The following is a 16,406-nucleotide window of genomic DNA, read 5'->3' on the forward strand; positions in this document are numbered from 1 at the left end:
TATATATATACAAATATATTAGATTAGAGAGAGAGAGAGAGAGAGAGAGAGAGAGAGAGAGAGAGAGAGAGAGAGAGAGAGAGAGAGAGAGAGAGAGAGAGCTGTTGTTGCCAATTCTAATATTATGAGAATTAAAAATAATGGACCATTTAAAACAAAATATAAGAAAAATTTAATGGTATCATTAAACAATAGAGTAAAAAAATAAAAAAAAGAGGAAAACTCATTTTATTTTATATTTTTTATGCCTCTTTTTCTAAAGAGCCATAATTTCAGTGATCTCTCTCACACACACACACACACATACAAACTCTCTCTCTCTCTCGAACATATCTATTGCTCTGATCTGTTAATAAGAAGTGATGTCCGAATACCTGTAATTACACCTGGCAGAAATATGTTCCCTTCAGTCAAACAAAAAGAAAATGGGTAAGTGACAAGTGGTGTTTATATTTATAATCTTTTTGGTATTAATTCTTGAAACTTCTTCTTTTATCTATTTTTTCAAAGACGATTATAACTTCAAGTTCAAGCCACTGTGTCTATTTTATTGATATTTCTGACTGATATTTTAAATTAAAATCATTATAACTTTGGATCTTTTGGCTTCATCTCATTTATTTTCTTGATCTCTGTATTTTGCTGTCCAACCGCTCCAATTCCCTCTTTTACTGTCTTTAAGTGCCGAATAGCCGAAAGTGCACAAGTGCTTGGCTTGACAGTCTAAGTTTTAAAAATAAATCTGTCAAGAAAATTTAGGTTGAAAATAACAGCTATATATTGGTTAGGCCTCTATATTTCTAAAATTCGGCACAAGCTTTTAGGGGTGAGAAACCCCCTCCAGAAAAAAAACTCCATTATTGCACTTAGCAAATAAAAATTTTTTTTTTACACTTAGCAAGCAAAAAAAGAAATACTAAAAAATAAACGAATTTTTACGTCTATAAAAAATATTACGCACAAGCTTTTGGGGGGGTGAGAGCCCCCCACCAAAAAAAAAGAATTATTACACTTAGAAAATTAAAAAAAAAGAAAGAAATTTCTTTCATACTTAGCAAGCAAAAATAAAAAAAATAAAAAACGCATTTTTACGTTTAGCAAAAAACATAAAACGTATAAAATAAAAATAAGTATTTTTAAACTTAGCAAAAACATTCAGATATTACCACGAAAAAACCCTCACTCCCCAGGATCATTCCATCCCTACGCGAGGATTTTGACTTGTGATCAGATTTGACAGATAGATAAGGCACGTCAAAAGTACCGACCATTATACGGCAATACCCTCGTCCCGGGGCCGATAGCATCTCAATATGCAGTTGCTTGCTTGAGGCCAAGCGATCCCGTACTGGTCACAGGCAATTAATTTGCATAATGTGCCTTTAGCAGGATATGAAAATGAGACATTCAAATCACCGACGGCCCGGATTTGATGACGGACATTACGAGCTGATAAGAGCTGATAAAACTTGCCCAGAATGCAATACATCACGGCGAAGATTTCAACAAAACATTCAGCTCTGAACGCAATCGATTCGGCTACGCTTTAATAACAGGAACTCACGCCGCGCAAAACCTAATAAAATCATAGTTTTTATACATTTTTTTAATCATTATTCCTCTGTTTTTTTATCGGAGTAACTAAACGGCGTTACGGTAACTTCAAAAACGGAGTAAATATAGATTATTACGACTGATTATGACTGATAGCTCAGTGCCTGTCCGTCAGAGCTTCACGTTTGCATAATGTTTTGCATATTTTTTCTACTCGATTTTGGCCTAATTACCAAAACGAATCATTCTCAAGATCACGTGTACTATTATTCTCTTATATATACGCCGAACTGACGTCAGAGAGCATCAAATTACGCTGCATCGCAACAAAATCAATACCTGATCACAGTATTGAGATCCTAATCAATTTAATTTCTCTTTGGTCATCAACAAATCTTTTTGAGTAAGACGTCAGAGGGAAGGAGGCTAAAAATTCACATTTCCTGGCCATATTCACTGGATGTGGGAAGCAGGAATTATTACATATACAGACTGCGTAAAGTATTTTGTAATTCAAGTTAGTTGGGTCCATGGTGGGAATGTATTCAGTTTGGTAATACAAATGTATCAGTAGACTGGCTCTGAAAATGTATCAGTTGCTGCTTTTAAGCTTCACTTATTATTATTACTAAGATTACTTCTTATTATTATTAATCTTCGAAGTTATTATTATCATTGAGATCTGCTTTTTTCACTTTTTCGTGTCTAGCCCTCTGGACCTGACTTCTGCATTCCACCTGAGGTCCCTAGCAGGAAATTAGTTTGTAGGCAATCTGTTTTTAATTGCTATCATTTTTTAATATACATTTTGTTGCTATTTTTACTGCTATTGTCAACAATAAAACGTCACTACCAATAATATTACTATTTTTTTCTACCACTACCTCAGCAACTGTGTGGATATTGTCAATTATCACTTTTATCACTAACTCATGTATCTAGTTTGTGTGTATCTATTGTAATGCCTCTACTTTGTATATTCCATGCATATGGCCTCGTGATGAAAATAAAGATAATCATTATTATAATAATTACTGTTATTATTCAGAAGGTAAGCCCCTATTCACATGGAACAAGCCTACAGGGGTCATTAACTTGAATTTCAAGCTTCGAAGTAATATGGTGATCACTTGAAAGAAGTTGCAGAAGATAATAGTCCTGGTTGTAGAATCTAAAATTTTGTTTTTCGTAATTTATTTTGATCTTCATGAAGAAAATGGTTTGTTACTAGGTTACATGTGTAAGTGTATGTGTGTGTCAAATATAAGGGAGCCCACAGAAACACAAAATGTGGAAAATATATAAAGGCTATATTTCAGAGACCAAACTGCTCCTCTCCTCAGCTTGGTCTCTGAAATATACCCTTTATTTTCCACATTTTGGCGTTTCCATGGGCTCCCTTATATTTGATGGAATTCTGTTTTAACAGAGAATATTTCAGTCATATATATATATATATATATATATATATATATATATATATATATATATATATATATATATATATAAAAGTAACCTCCCAGTTCTACAACACATTATCTTGCGCAAAGTAGTGATTACGATTAACTAGTTTTCATTAAACTCAGTCCGGCAGCTTCTTCACGATTATAATACTTCTGACAGGGTGTGCCGAAACTCTAGCCTTGTATGGTGTTAGTCTATCTCTCTCTCTCTCTCTCTCTCTCTCTCTCTCTCTCTCTCTCTCTCTCTCTCTCTCTCTCTCTCTCTCTCTCTCTCATTATTTTTAATCAGCTTTTCTTCTTTCCTTCAATTTAGTTTCAAAAGATATCTCTTGTTCCTGCTATTCGTATGTTGATATACAGTATATATATATATATATATATATATATATATATATATATATATATATATATATATATATATATATATATACATACATACATACATATACATATACAGACAAATGTATATATGTCAAATAGATATACAGTATAAAAACAAAAAATACAGTGACTAAAAGTGATTATAAAAGTATATGAGTATATAAAGAAATGGTGACAATAATAATAATAATAATAATAATAATAATAATAATAATAATAATAATAATAATAATAATATTAATAATAATAATAATAATAAACAAACAAAGCAACGAGACCCAAACTTCCAAGACAAAAAACGAAAAAAACGAAACAAAAATGACTACATGGCACCTGAAGGACACACACCAGCTATCAGCTGAGCGAGCCCTCAGACGCAGTGGGTATTTTATATAAATATTCCTCAGCTTATAATTAACAACTTGTAATTTGTTCTAGTTAGTCTCTCTCAATTCGGGCCACCGGTCACCTGCCTTCTTTGCTTTAATTGATTGGGAAAGAAGAAATAAAGGTTTCTTGATTATTTGATTCCATTCGACCGAGTGAATCAACCAAGCTTGAATATTTATGCTGGGCTCAGCAGGAGTATTTATAATGATTTGCATAATTAATTTGGTTATCAATATTATTCTGACATGAAAAATGGTGTCTGGATGATGTCATACCTTCGTTTTTTGGCTTTTGGGAATTTTTTTCTTATTATTTTGTGTTTGGTACGAGTGATGTTTATTTGTTTATTTATTATTTTTCACTTTATGAATGAAACAAAAGAACTATAGAAGAATATTAACCAGTAAAAGGAAAGGGTGCAATTGAATACTGTCATATATTGGGTAGAGAAAATAATAAAATTAATTCAGATTTCAGTATATATATATATATATATATATATATATATATATATATATATATATATATATATATATATATATATATATATGTACACACACACACACACACACACACACACACACATATATATATATATATATATATATATATATATATATTTATATATATATATATATATATATATATATATATATATATATATATATATATATATATATATATATATATATATATATATATATATATATATATATATAAGTACATTCGAGCTTTATATCACAGGCCAAAAATCTCACCTACTGTACAAACGACATTTACGAAGCCATCAACAAAATAACTTGCAAGGCACAAATGAAAGATCTATACATCATGCATCCTTTATTAACCAAAAAAAAAAACAGTTATTTTAAATAACAAAATAAATACAACAACAAGTAACAAGTAAAATAAATAACGCGGAGGTTATTTTATGGCAACTGAAGGAGTACACGGCTCTTAAAATATCTCATTTGAGCGTCGTTCACAGGGATTGTTTTTGTAAATGATAAAAAAAAAAAAACCGTCGTCCGTTTTCTGTCGTGGGTCCGTTTTCTATATCGTGTTTCTATCCAGTCGTCGCTTCCAGCATCCACAGTGTCTTCTTGTAGCATACATCTTATTTTTTTTTTTTTACAAATTGGCGGCTTTCGTGGCCTCGTATTTCTTGTAGCCGTCGTAGAGTGACCTGGCTACCTGGTAGACCTGGTCGTAGGCGCTGGAATGAAGAGAGAGAGAAAAAATGAACAGCATTCATTTAAATGCTTATGGTAATCAGCTCTTCATAGGCATATATGGTAGGGGAGAGTTACCAATACCTGAGGTTAATTTGATTGACCTCTGATTTTCCACGTAAGGAGATGATGGAGGCCAGTTTGAATCAATGAAATGTTCAGATTTCAGTCTCAGGTAAGTCGGGGAATTAGGTTAAGTTAGGTTAGTCTGAACAGAAAAAGAGATTCTAGATCTGGTTTGCTGGTAAGAATGTAAATTTGGTTAGTTTGAATACAGAAAAAGATTAAAGGCTTGGTTTGCTGGGAAGAATGTAAATCAGGGCAATTTACATTTAAGAAAAATGTAGATAAGGAAAAACTATATATCATTTCTATTTGCAGGTAAGAATGTGGATTATGTCAGTTTAAATAAAAGAATGATAAAAATATGGTTGCCTAACTTTGGCATACAGTTAAGAATGCGTTTTTTATGGCGGTTTGAATAAAGATAAATAATATCCCCGCAATATACAGGTAAGAATGTGAATTACGCCAATTTAAACTAATAGATGCCCTGAATTGCAGGTAAGAATATGAATTATGTCAGTTTAAATAAAAGAATCATTTTTAAAAAGTAGCTTAACTTTGGCATACAAATAAAATTTTTTCATGGAAGTTTGAATAAGAATTAACTATATATCGCTTTGATATATAAGAATATGAATTATGCCTGTTTAAAAAATGCTCTGAATTTCAAGTAAGAATATGAATTATGTCAGTTTTAACAAGTAGCCTAGGTTTGGCATACAAATCAGAAAGTGTTTTTTTATGGCAGCTTAAACAGTTTAAATAAGAATAACTATATATCGCTTTGATATATAAGAATGTGAATTATGCCTGTTTAAAAAATGCTCTGAATTTCAAGTAAGAATACGAATTATGCCTACTCGACTTTCCAAGGAGACCCAAATAAAAAAAAAGGGACCTCAAGTCAATTATCGAAGAAAGGAGGAAGTCAGTGCCCTGAGCCAAGGCCGCTACTTCAGCAGACGAAGGTCTAGCAAGGTCTTCCGCCATAGAATCCTATTGAGACCTTAGAAATCCTACTTAAGGGGCCCCATTACGTAAAAAATAAATAAGGAACATGCATCAGGAGCTTACAATGGGTGCGTGAGAAGCCCCAATTCCTCAAGAATGGAGAGGGAAGCAATTACTCGAATATTACCGTGGAAAGTATGGCTTGAGTTTCCTAATGAGAGTTTTGCAGCAGTCATGCGCAAAATGTTCTTTGGAGATCATGAGCAAAGGGTTTTTTTTTCTTTTTTGAGCGGTGTATATTGTGTGACGTATTTTCCTTCGTGTTTTAATGCTTCGCATCCCTGTATTTTATAAAATACACGCAATGACTGAAAATTTCTTCATTTCATAGAATACTTACAATGATAATTATGATACTTATTAATCTTAATTCCATTATTTTATGATAAACTCTTAAATATTGCAAATTGCAAAATTCTCCATTTTGGAAACGACCCAAATGAAGGCCACACTACAACATTCTGTATTTTGTATAAAAGGAATCTTCATGGCCATTATAATTTCAATTAAGTTTCGAACGCCATAAACTATGAACTAAAGCAATGGGGTTTTTTATTTTTATATTTTCATTTCGGTATTTTGTAAAAATTTTAATAAGCAGATCTAATGATTTCCTTTCTTCATTTTTAATTGAAATACTGGAAACTAGAAAAATGGCATTTTTAACTTTTCATATTTTGCAAACTTTTAATAAGTAGTTATAATAAATACCTTTCATTTTTATATATACACTAATTCCTTCATCATATAAAGCACCTAAAACACGGGTTTTAATTCAAATAAAACAAAGGTATCCCGTGATTTACTCGACCAAACAAAACCCCATGCAACAATGTCACATCTGACGAAAACTGACAGACAATTCTAGCGTCTCCCAGATGGGGATTCTTCTGCCCATAAAACAACAACAGTGACTCGGGAAACTGCGAGAAAAATCTATCATTAGGAAGCTGTAAAGTTAAAACTCGATAATCTCATCAGGAGATGTAGCCGACGATAGCGAGATCGAGCTGATGATAGCGAGACAAAACGGCACAAATTGGGCGATTCAGGAGGTAACTACCGGTACCTATTTACTTACGCGCAGAGAGAGAGAGAGAGAGAGAGAGAGAGAGAGAGAGAGAGAGAGGTTAATAATGATACATCTAAATTACTAACCGCAGAGAGGCCTCTCTTTCTATCTCCCTCTCTCTCTCTCTATCTCTATCTATCTCTCTCTGCAAGGCACGCAAGGTTCATTTCCCCTGCGATTCACCCGGAGAAATCAGCCCAATTTTCGTAGGCGACCAGCTCGGCTTCTCCTCCAACCCGCCCAGCTGATAATAATTCATCGCATAATAACAATGATCGGGCAATCATCCTTTCTTCCTCCTTCTGGTACGCTACGGAATTCGAGGCGAAGGGATAAACGCCGATTAATAGTAAAGAGGAAAAGTGGAAACTCTCCCTTGCAATTTCCTAGGAGGTAATGAAAGAGGCTGATGACGAGTTATATACACAGACGAAAGGCCTCCACAACAATTAAGTGTTTACTGATTTAAAATAAGTGGGGCTGTAAGAAAATACGAATGGATATATCGAGGTGTCAGGGGGTGGTGAAGCTGAGCAGAGAGAGAGAGAGAGAGAGAGAGAGAGAGAGAGAGAGAGAGAGAGAGAGAGAGAGAGAGAGAGAGAATCAAAGTGAAACTGATTTGTTAATCTGAAGTGGCAATAAGATCTATTTAAAAAATAAAAAAAAAGAAAATAAGAATGAATGTGGCGATGTGGCGAGATGTCAGGGGGGGTGAAGCTTAGCAGAACAGAGAGAGAGAGAGAGAGAGAGAGAGAGAGAGAGAGAGAGAGAGAGAGAGAGAAAGGAATCAAGGTGAAACCGACTTGTTAATTTGAAATGGCAATAAGATCAATTTAAAAAATAAAAATCTGATATCATTTACACCAGGTACTCGATAAGCGAAGATTTTGTTTAAAGCTGAGATGAAAATTATAGCTGTGGATGAAACCGACATTGTAAATCTCTCTTTATTCTTTTCTTTCGCGAATTAAAAGGTCAGGATAAAAACAATAGCTAACAAAAAAATTAAAAAAACAAAGAACAGAACACGATTTTTTTAAATTTATGCAAATGCTCGAGATGCGACCATGACTTTTTGAAGTTAATTACTTTAAGAGAAAGACTTTAAAATGCGTGAGAGAGAGAGAGAGAGAGAGAGAGAGAGAGAGAGAGAGAGAGAGAGAGAGAGAGAGAGAGAGATACTTTAAGACTGACACAAAAGTGTTAAACCCAAAAGACGAGAGAGAGAGAGATTGAAAAGTGTTAGCTCTTACCTTCGTAGCAATCGCTTGTCCCATCCTTAAAAACTTAAAGAATCCTTTAAGAGAAAACAGCACGTTTAGTTCTCCCCAATCCCTAATCTTCGATATTTTCGAGGCCATCTAATCAAGATATACAAGCCAATCCATCAACCACTGCACGTCACGGCCCCCAAAAATATATATAAAGAATCGCTCGGCCTGTCCTCGTCATAAAAAAAAATCATAATAAGAGATTCTAATTTCAGTTGTTAGGAGCCGTTGAGAAAACCGTAACTAACGGTCGTTCTGACGGTAAGTGACTTCAGCCAGGTGTAAATTTATTCCCCCACCCCCTACCTCCCAATAAGTAATTCCTACACACCTGCAGCCACCTCTCCTAATTGCCAACTGTAGCCTGCTGACGATCCTGGGATGACATTTCCCCGTAACGAATGGAACAGAGGGTCTTTGCTAATATTAGCGGGCCCTTTTATAAACGATGCTCTCTTTAGCGCAGTAGGAGCCAATTTCGGCCGGAATAACAATGATCCTCGCCGCGAATTATGTCAAATAAGAGCGGAGATATTGCGCTGTTTGCCTCCGAAGGTGTGATACATGGGATAAAGCAAATACGGGTTCAAAGACGCGAGAGTTTATGAAAGTAATCAAGTGGTAGTGAATCCTGGGTCTGTTATGATGTTCCTTGAAGACCAAGAAGTTCGCGGTGATATTTTACAACGTTACTGAAGAGCAAGTTATCAGTGGCGCAAAGTGCATTTTAGCAACCCTGTCTTTAAACTAATATCTAAAATTGAAGTCAGATGTGAGATTTTAATTACTGTGCAGAGAAGCTGAAATTCAGTTTAATTATGCATAATAACAGGATTATATTGAAAAAAGCAACATTAACATTGGCTATTTAGAATTCGTGAACACAAAACCGCCAATATAACGAAAGTTAAAACAGTAAAACGGCAACAAAGCAATGTGGTTTATCTTTGAGCTAAAACCCAGTCTTCTAATTATGAAATCATTTATCCTTAAAAGCCTGAATATTACTGGACGAGAAAGGTTCATCTCAGGAGGAGTAAAATTATCCTTAAAACATTGCAAGAGGGACTTCGACAATTTTAATCTTCATTACGGAGAGAGAGAGAGAGAGAGAGAGAGAGAGAGAGAGAGAGAGAGAGAGAGAGAGAGAGATTTTGCCAATTAACTACCACTAATGGAGTCTGATAAACATAGCCCCCAAGGTTTATGTAGCGTACCTCACTCAAGTGGGCCAAGAGACTACACAAAGTGCGGATACGCAATTAACTCCGCGCTCTTTATGCCGCTGTCTATGCGCTCGCTCGTGCGCATATGCGGCCTTCTGGGTGTCTGATATTTTGAGGAGGGAAGAGGAGGGGAGGGAGGGAGAGAAGAGGGAGAGAGGAGGAGGGAAGGAGGGAAGGAGGGAGGACCCACTTCCAGGACCTTCAAGGGAAATCATCAGCCACTACTTCTACTACTGCTATTCTGATATTGTGAGAGGAGGGAAGAGGGAGGGAAGAGGGGGAGGGAGGGAGAGAGGTAGGGAGGGAAGGAGGGAGGACCCACTTCCAGGACCTTCAAGAGAAACCATCAGCTACTGCTTCTACTACTACTACTATTCTGGGTGTCTGATATTTTGAGAGGAGGGAAGAGGGGGGAGGGAGGGAGAATGGGAGGGAAGAGGGAGGGAGGTAGGGAGGGAAGGAGGGAGGACCTGCTTCTAGGACCTTCAAGGGAAATCATCAGCTACTGCTTCTACTACTACTATTCTGGGTGTCTGATATTTTGAGAGGAGGGAAGAGGGAGGAGGAAGAAGGAGAAGAGGTAGGGAGGGAAGCAGGGAGGACCCACTTCCAGGACCTTCAAGGGGAAACCATCAGCCACTACTACTTCTACTAAGACATGCTTTGGACCTTCTCCCAGTAATTACAAGGCGGTCTAGTTATGGTGTATCTCTCGAGGGTTATATAGAGATGTTAAACTCCCTGATAACGAAGTCCCCCGGCTGAAAGCTTTATGGCGGGCCATCACTATTCCCCCAAAAGCTTGCCGCCGTGATGCCACTTTGCTCTATCCAGTAGTGGCAGGAGAAGAAGAAGAAGAAGAAGAAGAAGAAGAAGAAGAAGAAGAAGAAGAAGACATCTTCTCCTTTACTACCTTGATAGGTACTAAATGGCTAGATAATGAGAACTGATAAGAACGGAGAGGCAATGACGTTTCAGGAAAGAAAACAAGCTAAACTGAAAGCGTCTCGATGGACAATAAACTAGAGGATAAGAGAAGGCATAAATATCATTAGTGAATGGCTGCTAAATTGGTGGAGCAAGATGTATCACAAAAGATTACAAAAGTATGACTTTTTGAATTCAGCAAAGGACAAGGAAATGCTTTTACATCTATGATTAATCAGGAGATCTCTACATATATTAATCAAGATATCATCAATAATCACTAAACTATAAATTCCATGAAAGTTATTACTGATTAGCAATAGCACAAAATAATTCATTATCTTGTTACCTATTATTCAGAGCATTGTTTTTATTAATCTGTCAAGGGCCTTTGCACATTAATCACATTAATCAAAAGATTCTACGTGAGGAATCAGAGGATATTTATGCATTAATCATAGGATTTACAGTGATTAACAAAGCTATCTCTACATATTTATCTCAAGATTTCCAAAGATGTGTCAGAAGATCTCTAAATATTAATCGAACGATTTATAACAAGAAATCAGATGATATTTGCATATTAATCAAAAGACTATCAAAGAGCATTTGGACGACCTTTGTATATCAATCAAAAGACTCTTTAATAAGGGATCAAAGGATATTTTTTGTATAATGACCAAAAAATTATTAATAAGACTCTGGAGAATCTTTGTATATTAATCAAAAGATTTTCGATAAGACATGAAAGAAGCTTTACAAATTAATCAAAAGATTATCAAAGAGGATTCAGAGGACCTTATATAACTCTATATAACTGTCATCCATCAAAAGCTTTTAAATTGGGACTCATGGAATCTTTTTATATTAATCAAAAGAATGCTGACAAAAGAATCTTTACACATTAATCACAAGATATTCTATATATATAACTGTTATCTATCAAAAGCTTTTAAATTAAGAATCATGGAATCTTTATATATTAATCAGAAGAATGCTAACAAAAGAATCTTTGCGCATTAATCACAAGAGGCTCTATATAACTATTATCCATCAAAAGCTTTTAAATTGGGACTCAAGGAATCTTCATACATTAATAATCAGAAGAATATTGACAAAAGAGCCTTTAAGCATTAATCACAAGAATTCCAAAAATAATCCTCAAGGATCGAGTCCTCAGATCCCCCACATTAATCACAAGAGACTCTATTTAGAATCGTATACATATACGTATAGCTTTGAAATTAGGACTCATGGAATCTTTATATATTAATCAGAAGAATGCTGACAAGAGAACCTTTACACATTAATCACAAGAATACCAAACAAACAAACCTCGAGGATCGAGTCCTCGGAGCCACCACCTACCTGTAGGAGTCGTATCCTGTCGCAGCCGGAGCCTCGTACCCGGAGCTGTTGTTGGCCTCGTTGGCTCCGTAGATGATTCCGATGACGATCATGGCGATGACGACGGCGAGGGTGAAGGTGCCGAGGTACAGGAAGACGTCGGTGATTCCGAACTCGTCAGTGGAGCCGGCGTCGAGGAAGATGGTTCTGGAGGAGTCCTCCTTGAGGGCGGTGGAGGATTTCGGCGAAGAGGCTGAGGCTGAGGAGGAAGCAGCTCCCAAGGACTCTCTCGGCGTGGCGGCAGCAGCGAGGGCGAACAGGATGACGAAAACGGAGGCGGCTGTCGGGGGCGGGGTCACAAAATACGTCGGGGTGTCAGTAGGGGTCATAAGGTCAGTCAGTGTCAAGGTCAGGGGGTGAAATGGTGAAATGGTGGGGATCTTTTTTTTTTGGTTTAATCTTGGAGGTCAATTTTTGTTTTAGAAATGGTTCTATGGATACATACATACATACATACACACACACACACACACACACACACACACACATATATATATATATATATATATATATATATATATATACAGTATATATATATGTATACATACATACTTACGTGCATATACATACATATATGTATGTATATATAAATAAATAAATATATATATATATATATATATATATATATATATATATATATATATATATATATATATATATATATATATATATATACACACACACAAACACACACTACACCCGTTTATTTACACCCAGATCCATCAAACCAAACCCCATTACAACTAGCAATCACAAAAACAAACCACTTAGAGCCCAGATTATCCCAAACTTTGCATCTAAAAGAATCTCAGATTCAATCTGCACTTCGACAACATTAGAATCTTAAAGATATCTTAATTATCAGTTTGATCAAATTCACCTGTCGATTGAATTAACGAGTTGTAGGTGAGAGGGGGGGGGGAAGGGAGGAGGTGGGCTGGCTCTTACGAAACAGGTAATACTCTACCTCTCAGGTGTTAATAATTGCTCTCCTGTGCAAGGTGTGATTATTATAGCCTTGTAAACAAAATAAACTTGAAAATAAAGGGGGTGATTTAATGGCAAGTCTTGTAAACAAAAACTTGAAAATATAGATGACTCAATGAAGTTGTGTCTCTTGGCGACAGACGGCGTTGCATATCTCTGTTTTTTTTTTTTTTAGGCGAGTTCTTTGAGTTTCGTGTTAACATCTGTTGCTTATTTCATTAAAAATTCACTTTAAAAAATTAAATCTCATATTTAGCTTATGGAATTTGCCAACAAGCGTTCTTGATCAGACTGTGAATATGTCAAAATTCTGAGATATGCCTAATAATATGCATTTCTTTAACAAATCATCTTTAAAATTATGATTTTAGCTTTTTCAATTTCACAAATAATATTGAACTGATGGCCATATTCCAACATAAAGGTCTTTAAAGCTAAATTTGATATTTACATCATCATGCATAGCTATATTCATTTGTCAAATGCATATTTTTAAGTTTGCGGTGTTACTATTTAATATTCGGCAGACTCATAAGCTAACTGTATGAAGACTGCCCTGATTATTAATTAACCGTTTTTACCAGTTAAATAAACAATATTAGCCCTTATTACCGTTCTTCTGGTATAGCAATATATCCCTTGTCAGCATTATTTAATACGAAAAATGGAAACATAATTATATATTTTGTCAAAGAAGTACAGAGCAGTACAAAGCACCCAGCGTTACCATAGCAATATATATACCACAGTCTGCACCACACAAGCAAGTAAAAAATACGCAATCGAGTTTTCTGTACAGCTGCTACAGCGTATAATCAAGGCCACCGAAAATATAACTAGCTTTCGGTGGTCTCGGTATAATGCTGTATGAACCGCTGCTCATGAAACTTTAACCACGGCCCGGTGGTGGTCTATCCTATATAGTTGCCAGAAGCACGGTTATGGCTAACTTTAACCTTAAATAAAATAAAAACCACTGAGGCTAGAGAGCTGCAATTTGCTATGCTTGATGATTGGAGGGTGGATGATCAACATACCAATTTGCAGCCCTCTAGCCTCAGCAGTTTTTAAGATCTGAGGGCGGAGAGAAAAAGTGCGGACAGAATAAAGTGCAGACGGACAGACAATAGTTTTTTTTGTACAGAAAACTGAAAAAAAAAGGAAACAAAATTATAGATTTTGAAGGGGAAGTACTGAGCAGTACAAAGCACCCGGTTTCACCAGAATAAGTACCTGCACATCAATTACTATAATCAAATCCCGTCGGAGAAATTACTAGAATCTAATTCGACTTATTAAACAATTATCAAAGTAATGCCTAAACCAACCCTACTTCATTACACGTCTTCCCAAGTATTCGAAGTCTATTGATCAAGTGAGGCTGAAATCCTCGGTTAATCCCAATACCTGTCGAGAATTCTCGACCCTTTCTTGTAAGGTTCTCAGTCTTCTCTCATTCATTTGATTTGTCTGTTCTTCATTTCGAGGGTTCTCGTTCATTGTAACGTAATGACGACCATCGAAGGAAGGCACTTAAGAAGCTTTTCAACCCCTCATTAAACATTCTTAAGCGTCTGTCGGCAAACACCGCCTGATTATAATCATAGCGATCAAAAGAAGAATAATGTAAGGAAATGAGAGAGAGAGAGAGAGAGAGAGAGAGAGAGAGAGAGAGAGAGAGAGAGAGAGAGAGAGAGAGAGAGAGAGTCAATACTATGAACATAATTTCTGAACAGGTCTATTTAATACAGACTCTCTGGCTGGAAGAGAGAGAGAGAGAGAGAGAGAGAGAGAGAGAGAGAGAGAGAGAGAGAGAGAGAGAGAGAGAGAGAGAGAGAGAGAGAGAGAGGAATAAAAACATAACAAAAGTGTCAGTAACGGAAGTTGATTACATTCACGCTACAGAGATTATTGTATACAACTGCAAGTTCTGGCCAGTCCACGACCCACTGGGCCAGTCTAGACAGGCCATTCACAGACGGAACCTCAGACCGTCAATAATTGGCAGAGGGCCGTGGGAGAAAAGACGGGTTGACGGATATTGACAGTAATTCGTCAAAATATTCACTTTTTTACATCATAATATTAAGCGGAAAATTACATCTAATTGAACTGTAAATTTGAATTTTTTTCGTTTGATCTGTGGTGGAATTTTAAACTTTCAAAATATACGGGCGAGAATATTCAGTTAAATACAGAAAAAATGTGAAATTTATGCTTAATAGAACACTGATAACGTCATTACGTGTTAATGTAAACATTATGACAATTTTAACGTGAACAATTTTGGAGACAATTTGATGTCACTCTGGAAGTTATACGCAAGTCACTTGCGAATACCGTATTCTGTAAATACTCATACTGGAAACTGTAATGCAAATCACTTTGTGAATACTGTATTCATAAAATACTTCTACTGGGAACTGTCATGTAAGCCACTTTGTGAATAATGTATTCTTTAAATACTCCTACTGGGAACTGTCATGTAAGTCACTTTGTGAATACCGTATTCGTAAAGTTCCTTCTGGAAACTATGTAATGCAAATCACTTGTGAATACTGTATTCATTAAATATCCTACTGGTAAAAAATGCAATGCAAGTCACTTTTCAGTACTGTATTCACAAAGGCTCCTTTTGGAAACTGCATGAAACGCGAGAATAGTTAATATGTTAAAATGCACTTATGAATACTGTATCCTTCAAAGAATGCCACCGGAGTACCTGTTAGGAACCAGGAGGAGGAGGAGGAGGAGGAGGAGGAGGATGAAGGTAAGGAGGAAAAGGAATCCTTGAAGACCGCCGGAGGACGCTCCGAAGTCTCTCAGTAGGATGAAGGTAAGGAGGAAAAGAAATCCTTGAAGACCGCCGGAGGACGCTCCGAAGTCTCTCAGTAGGATGAAGGTAAGGAGGAAAAGGAATCCTTGAAGACCGCCGAAGGACGCTCCGGAGTCTCTCTCACCTTTGAGGATGGCCATGGCTTCGAGAAGGATTGGTTTGGGTTACTGAAGTTGAAGGAGTTGGTGCTAATATGGATGTGAGGCTGCTGGGTGAAGGATTAGCGAAGGAATGATGTCTCTCCTGCAGAGTTCCCGGTTCTTATAGGACTCCAGTCGGCGTTCCCCCTCCCCCAAATGACACCCCTGGACGCCCCCACCCAACCAGAACGCAATTATTAGTTTCCCCTCCCTCTCCTGCCGCAGCAGCCCGAGCTGCGGCGTGGCTGCGGTGAGTTCTATCTCCCGTCGACCGGAATCCTTCATCGGAGAGGAGGACATTATTCATCATTCATCTATGGTTAGAGGTCTCTTCTAAGCCTCCTAACTGCAGGTCTGGTTTGCCCTACATTTCCATACATTTCTCCCATTCCTCCCCGCCCTCCCACCATTACTTCCGCTTTGGACAGGAGAGAGAGAGAGAG

General features: G+C 36.5%; 1 protein-coding gene across 1 annotated transcript; it reads right to left on the reverse strand.

Annotated features, from left to right (window-relative positions):
• Window positions 1-4,612: 4,612 nt before the first annotated feature.
• LOC136830950 (uncharacterized) lies at window positions 4,613-16,067 on the reverse strand. The gene is made up of 3 exons (XM_067090907.1): window positions 15,948-16,067; window positions 11,962-12,280; window positions 4,613-5,004 (listed from the first exon to the last, which is right to left on the reverse strand). Exons 1-3 carry the CDS (start codon window positions 15,961-15,963, stop codon window positions 4,920-4,922), a joined length of 420 nt encoding a protein of 139 aa, XP_066947008.1. The 5' UTR covers window positions 15,964-16,067; the 3' UTR covers window positions 4,613-4,919.
• Between the last annotated feature and the right edge of the window lie 339 nt (window positions 16,068-16,406).

This window comes from Macrobrachium rosenbergii, chromosome 47 (genome assembly GCF_040412425.1).
Source record: "Macrobrachium rosenbergii isolate ZJJX-2024 chromosome 47, ASM4041242v1, whole genome shotgun sequence".
NCBI lineage: Eukaryota > Metazoa > Arthropoda > Malacostraca > Decapoda > Palaemonidae > Macrobrachium > Macrobrachium rosenbergii.